This window comes from Microtus pennsylvanicus, chromosome 4 (assembly GCF_037038515.1).
Source record: "Microtus pennsylvanicus isolate mMicPen1 chromosome 4, mMicPen1.hap1, whole genome shotgun sequence".
NCBI lineage: Eukaryota > Metazoa > Chordata > Mammalia > Rodentia > Cricetidae > Microtus > Microtus pennsylvanicus.
The window spans coordinates 50518781-50525731 of record NC_134582.1 but is presented as its reverse complement, the minus strand read 5'-3'; the positions used below and the strand labels follow the sequence as shown (position 1 = coordinate 50525731).

Below are 6951 nucleotides of genomic sequence, written 5' to 3'. Positions count from 1 at the left end.
GCGTGGTTTGCCGGCCGGACCTATTCGTCCCGGCCCACTCCGCTTCCTCACGGCCCGCCCATTCCACCTGGCCCCGCCCCTGGGCCGGATTGGCTCTTTTTCTAGGTCCCGGCCCACTCCGCTTCCTCATGGCCCGCCCATTCCACCTGGCCCCGCCCCTGAACCGGATTGGCTTTTTTCCTAGGTATAGGGTGTTAGTCCCGCGCTCTCGGCTTCCGTTTCCGGCGGTGTGTCCGCGGCGGTACATCCTAAAACAATGGCGGCTGGCGGCAGTGATCCTCGGGCTGGAGACGTTGAAGAAGATGCCTCTCAACTCATCTTTCCGAAAGGTGGGACCCGGGACAGCTCGATTCCGAGGTGACATGGTCCTTGTTATAGTCGTTATTCGCTCCCTGGTTAGTCCTGGCACGGCTTACGATTGCGAAGGGATACGCACAGGTCAGCGTGGCACAGATGAACCTTGGCATAGTTTATTTAGTTAATTCCTCGGAGAAAGGTTCTATTTAGTAGATTCCACGCTCGGGTTTTTTTTTTTTTTTTTTTTGGAATCGTGGACATCCATATACCCTACTCTTTTTTTTTGTTTGTTTTGTTTTTTCGAGACAAGATTTCTCTGTAGCTTTGAAGCCTGTCCTGGAACTAGCTCTAGTAGACCAGGGTGACCTCGAATTCACAGAGACCCGCCTGCCTCTGCCTCCCGAGAACTGGGATTAAATGCGTGCGCCACCACCTCCTAATCATCTCTCCAGTTCTCTCGTTTGGTTTGGTTTGGTGTTTGTTTGTTTGTTCATTTGGTTTTGAGTCTTCGTATTTCTGGCTGTCCTGCAGCTCGCTAGTGTAGACCCAGCTGGCCCCAAACTCAGAGATCCACCTGCCTCTGTCTCCCAAGTGCTGGGACTAAAGGTGTGCTTTTTGAACGAGTTATTTGAGTTCACACTTGCTCTTGCAGAGTTTGAAACAGCGGAGACACTCCTGAACTCTGAAGTTCACATGCTTCTGGAGCATCGAAAGCAGCAGAATGAGAGCGCAGAAGATGAGCAGGAGCTTTCCGAGGTTTTCATGAAAACCCTGAACTATACAGCCCGTTTCAGTCGTTTCAAAAATAGAGAGACCATTGCCAGTGTTCGTAGGTGAGTACCAAAAATAATTTAAAAGACAAAAATTTACTTGCTTATGTGTTATGAGGTGGCTCTCTCTCTCTCTTTCTTTTTTCTTCGAGACAAAGTTTCTCTGTATAATAGCCCTGGCTGTTTGTTCTGGAACTGGCTTATAGACCAGGCTGGCTTTGTACTCACAGATCCTCTTGCCTCTGTGTTGGGATCAAAGGCGGGCGCTACCACAACACACCTGGCTTGTATGTCTGTGCGCCATGCAATGCCCACAGAAGCCAGACAGGGTATCAGATCCCCAGGACTGGAATTGCAGTTGTGAGTCTCCGTGTGGGTGCTGGAACTCAGAACCCAGGACCTCTGGAAGAGCACCCAGGGCTCTTAACTGCTGAGCCATCTCTCCAGCCCTACCTAAAAGTTTTATTAATATAGATTCTCGTGAAAGGTAGAGGTAATAGGATCAGGGAGTTCAAGGTCATCATTAGCTAAGTAGTGGATTCAAAACCATCCTTGACTCCTTGAGACCCTTTCTTCAAAACACGAACAAAAATGGGGTTAGTGAAATGGCTCGGTGGGTAAAAAGTGTCTTCTAGTCCTATGGTGGTAGGGCAGCCTTTCAACCCTCGGAAGACAGAGGCAAGCAGATCTTTGAGTTTATGCCCAGCCTTGTCTAAGAGTTCCAAGACAGCCAGGGCTACACAGAGAAGAATCCCTGTCTGGAAAAACTAAAACAACAACAAAAAAAAAGAAGTGCTTTCTGTGTAAGCCTTATGACTTTAGCTGTAAAAAGCCAGATGTACCAGAAGCTCTGAGAAAGAATTCCCAAAAGTCTTCTGATTATGCATGTTTTCACTCTCTCTCACACATACACACACAATTAAGTAAATAAACCATATACAAACACATTGAAGAAAACCAGAGCCTGGTGTGGTGGCACATGCCTTTAATTCCAGAATTGGGAGACAGAGACAGGAGAATCTTTGTGAGCTTGAGTGTTTGAGTCCAGGCTACTAGTCTACATAGCAAGTTCCAGGACTACATAGGCAGAACCTGTCTCAAAAAGGGGGGTGGTGGTAATTGGAGGCTTCAAGTCCCATCAAAATCTTTGCTGAGCCAGGCGGTGGTGGCGCACGCCTTTAATCTCAGCACTCGGGAGGCAGAAGCAGGCGGATCTCTGTGAGTTCGAGGCCAGCCTGGTCTACAAGAGCTAGTTCCAGGACAGGAACCAAAAGCTACGGAGAAACCCTGTCTCGAAAATCAAAAAAAAAAAAAAAAAGTCTTTGCTGATATGTATGGACAAACTTACATTAAAGATTATTTTTATTTTTTGTTTATATTTTACAATTTTAAGTATATGAGTGTTTTGCCTGCATGTGTTATTTGTGTATCACATTTATGCTTGGTGTTTGTAGAGGCAACTGGTGTTATGAATGGTTGTGTGCCACCATCTGGGTGCTGGGAATTGAATACAGGTCCTTTGGAAGATAGCCAGTTCTCTTAACTGCTGAGGCTTCTCTCTAACCCCTCTTTCTTTCTTTCTTTCTTTGTTTCTTTGCTTCTTTCTTTCTTTCTTTCTTTCTTTCTTTCTTTCTTTCTTTCGTCTGTCTATATCCTGGCTATCTCATCTATCCATCCATCTAACCACTCAGACTTTAACCTATCTGGTTATGGTGTACTTTGTACATGCTAACCGCATACTATACCATTATATCCCAGATAGAATTTTATTTGGTTGCTTATTTTATGTGTATGAGTGTTTGTCTAAATGCATATATGTACATTAAGTGGGTGCAGAAGCCTGTTGAGTCCCAAAGAGGGTCAAATCTCCTGGAACTGGAGTTACAGATAGTTGCTGGGAACCAAACCTGGGTCCTCTTCTGCAAGAGTGGCCAGTACCACTACACCACCTCTCCAGAACCTACTTATTTATTTCTTGAGACAGAATCTCATTATAAAGGTCAGCCTTGCTGGGTAGTGGTGGCACATGCCTTCAATCCCAGTATTCAGGAGGCAGAGACAGATGGATCTCTGTGAGTTTGAGGCCAGCCTGGTCTAAGGAGTGAGTTCCAGGACAGCTAGGACTATACAGAGATACCCTGTCTCAAAAAAAAAAAAAAAAAAAAAAAAAAAGCTGTCTGCCTCTGCCTTCTAAGTGCTGGGATTAAAGATGTGTTACCATCACCACCTGGCCAAACATAACTTCTTAATATGTCATTTTGAAATCAGATTCATTTTAGTAAGCCTTATTTTATAATCTTGGAGATATAGTTTCCACCTAGATTTGCACAGAGCAGAATTTGGTGTCTTTGTTTTAAAGTTAAAGGAGACCAGGCTGTGGTGGCACACGCCTTTAATCCCCAGCATGGAAGAGGCTGAGGCAGGCGGATCTCTGTGAGTTCGAGGCCAGCCTGGTCTACAAGAGCTAGTTCCAGGACAGGCTCCAAAAGCTACAGAGAAACCCTGCCTCAATAAATAAATAAATAAATAAACAAACAAAATGAAGATAAAGTTAAAGGAAAGTTACTTTCATGTCAGCATTCTTAATAGACTAGCCAGTCAAACCTCTGTGGTTTTTGACATTATCTTATCAAGTCTAGCAGTAGGCCAAAGAGCTAGAGTGTCAGTTTCTAGAGGAAGGCTTCTTTGGCCTTTGAGCTTTTCATGAGGTGTGATTGGCATTTTTTTAAATATTTATTAAATTTTTATTTTATGTGTGAGTGTTTTGCCTCTGTACCATACGAGTGCCTATATTTGGAATTTCAAACAGTTGTGAGCCACCATGGGGGTACTGGGAATTGAACCTGGGCCCTCTGAAAGAGCAGCCAATGAATGCTCTTAACCCTGCTATGTTCTTGTCAGTTTCCTTGGCTCTGCCTGCTGTGTTTTGTTTGTTTTCTCTTTTCTGGAACTTGTTTTGCAGGGGTAGGGATAGGAAGTGATTCAAAGGGGATTCTATTGCTCACATGACCATAATCAAAGATTGTAAGTATTTTTCTCAACTGGTCTTCTTTTTGCCTTTGATCATTGTTTGATGTTTGACTTTTTGCCTTTTATTAGTGTATATTAATTATGCATAAGAAAGGGTTCCAATATGACTTTGACATTTTTATACGGTATAGAACATATTTTGATCATCCTCACTTCTCCCCATTGCTATTCTTGTTTCACTCCCTCACTTGTTTATCTTTTTGTATTTTTATTTTTTCTATAAACAGCTTGCTTCTCCAGAAAAAGCTACATAAGTTTGAATTGGCCTGTTTAGCTAATCTTTGCCCAGAGACTGCTGAGGAATCCAAAGCTCTGATTCCAAGGTTAGTACCAGATGGGACAAGTTTTCTCTGTGTTGTATAGATTTCTTTAAGCGAAATTGCTAGATCTAAATGTTGTACATTTAATATTTGGGTTGATGAAATGAACAAGAATGTAATTTTATGGTATTTGAGAGATGATTTTGGGGGGTGGTTTTGTTGTTTGTTGATGGCAGTCTCAGGTAGCCAAGACTTTCCTTGAGCTCTTGATTGCCCTGCTTCCACTTGTCAAGAGCTGGGATTCCAGATGGGAGCTGTGAGCAATAGTTTGAAGGGTTTTGTTTTGTTTTGAACATTTATTGTTTACGTATGTGAATGCACATGCATGCGTATGTGTCATTAAACGGGTGGAGGTCAGTGGACAGGTTGGGGTCATCAGTTCTCTTCCTTTACCGTGTAGATTCTCAGGATCAAATTCAGGTTGTTAGATTTAATGGCAAGCAAACTTCACCAGCTGGACCATCTTGCAAACCTGAGAATGATGGTTTTATACCATACTGACAGGAAGTATATGGAACAATGGCAGAGCTCTTGCCTAGTGTGTGTGAGGGTCTGAGTTGATCTCCCTGCACCTCATAAAAGAGCATAAGAAACAGAATTCTGATACACCACAGATAGTAATAGAACAATTTTACTATGTCTGGTAAAATCAATGCACTATTTCCCATTACCTAAAAAAGTATTCCAATATTCACTGTAGTATTGGTGATAACAGATATTGGACACAATCATTAAGTCAGTCAACAAGTGAATGACTGAAAAATGGGTCATTGCAGGGCTTGTTAGTTGGTGCTTTTAATCCCAGCAAAGGCAGGCCCATCTCTGTTGAGTTTCAGGCTAGCTGGGGTTGTATAATGAGACCCTGTCTCAAAAAAACCAAGCCAAACTAAAATAAAACAGAAATTTAAATCATGTTTGACTGTTAAGGCTTTTAAAAATCTTTTATAAACAAACAAAATCTTTTATATATTTTCACTTTTCAGTGTTTTTATAAGAGAATGTGGAAAAGAAATTTATCTTAAAAATAAAGGTGGTAGGGGGCTGGAGAGATAGCGCAGTGGTTAAGAGCATTGCCTGCTTTTCCAAAGGTTGTGAGTTCAATTCCTGGCAACCACATGGTGGCTCACAACCATCTGTAATGAGGTCTGGTGCCCTCTTCTGGCCTGCAGACATACACACAGACAGAATATTGTATACATAATAAATAAATAAATTTAAAAAAATAAAAAAATAAAGGTGGTAGATCTAAATGAGCTGCATTCAGAAATGAACCCTCTTTGAAAAACAGTGTGGGAAAACTGGCAGTTGCTGAATCGCTTAAGTTTATTGGTCTTCTTGCAGTCTGGAAGGGCGTTTTGAAGATGAGGAACTGCAGCAGATTCTCGATGATATCCAGACCAAGCGCAGCTTCCAGTACTGATGTTCACACCCTGCTCCTGAGATTGCTCAGAACGCCACCACATCCCAGCCTGGTCAGCCTCACACAGGAGTGCTGAAGCAGAAGACACTTGGGTCACTTTGCTTTATTGAGATATAATGTCCCTCTGTGGTCCTCAGACTCATGATACGCCTCCTGCCTCACTCAGCCAAGTGCTGGGATTACAGGCGTGAGCCAGCACTCAACAGCTTGGCTTTTTGGAGAGAAAAGGCTGGCTTGGTGATGGTTTTGGTTGCTGTTTCCACAGTGACTATTGGACCATAGTTACTGTGTTTTCTTGGTGCAACCTTGTAAGGGCTGCAGTCTGGAACCTGTGAGGTAGAATGATGTTTTGACCATCTCTTACCTTGGTGGTTTTGGAGCCCATGTTGTTCTTTGTTCTTGTCATTTCAATTTTTGATGTAAATATAGTTTGTAGTTTTTTAAACTAAACTGTTATACAAAATCTTGTATAGGGGAAGAATGTTCTTATCTAGTTGCAAATGGGTGAGATAAATCAGAATTTTTTTTTTAAAGAATTTCATTTCTTTATTTCTGGGGAGGGCGTACATGATCCATGGCACGAGTGTGGAGAAGAACTTGCAGGAATCAGTTCTGTCCACTATGTGGACTTTCAGGATTGAAATCAAGCCATCAAGCTTGGTGGCCAGAACTGTTACTCACTGGGCCATCTTGCTGGACTCTAAATCATATTTATTTTATTTACTTATTTATTTTTGCAACTTTAGAGATTGGACCAAAATAAGCCTTGTATATGCTAAACAAGGGCTGTACCTATGAATAATTCTATCACTGAAGTTCCTTTTGTTTCTGTTTGTGTGTTGTGTACATGTGTGAGTGTGTATGTCTATGTAAGGAGACTAGCAAAGGACATTGGATGTATACCTATTGTCTTGGGGTTTTTATTGCTGTGAAGAGGCACTATGACCATGGCAACTCTTTTTTTCCCCCAAGACAAGGTTTTTCTGTGAAACAGTCCTGACTGTCCTGAAACTCAATCTTTAGACCAGGCTGCCCTCAAACTTACAGAGATCTGCCTGCCTGTGCCACCCAAGTGCTGGGACTAAAGGTGAACACCACCACCTCCTGGCTACCA

General features: G+C 42.5%; 1 protein-coding gene across 1 annotated transcript; it reads left to right on the top strand.

Moving 5' to 3' along the window:
- The first annotated feature begins 219 nt into the window (after nt 1-219).
- On the top strand, nt 220-6644 carry Polr2d (RNA polymerase II subunit D). The gene is made up of 4 exons (XM_075969075.1): nt 220-329; nt 950-1130; nt 4325-4420; nt 5759-6644. Exons 1-4 carry the CDS (start codon nt 257-259, stop codon nt 5835-5837), a joined length of 429 nt encoding a protein of 142 aa, XP_075825190.1. The 5' UTR covers nt 220-256; the 3' UTR covers nt 5838-6644.
- The last annotated feature ends 307 nt before the right edge of the window (nt 6645-6951 follow it).

What these genes read in the sequence shown, in the direction of transcription:
- Polr2d (XM_075969075.1), top strand. Translation starts at nt 257, where the DNA reads ATGGCGGCTGGCGGCAGTGATCCTCGGGCTGGAGACGTTGAAGAAGAT. An exon ending in TCAACTCATCTTTCCGAAAG is followed by an intron (nt 330 to 949) that starts GTGGGACCCGGG and finishes TTGCTCTTGCAG; the next exon opens with AGTTTGAAACAGCGGAGACA. An exon ending in ACCATTGCCAGTGTTCGTAG is followed by an intron (nt 1,131 to 4,324) that starts GTGAGTACCAAA and finishes TTCTATAAACAG; the next exon opens with CTTGCTTCTCCAGAAAAAGC.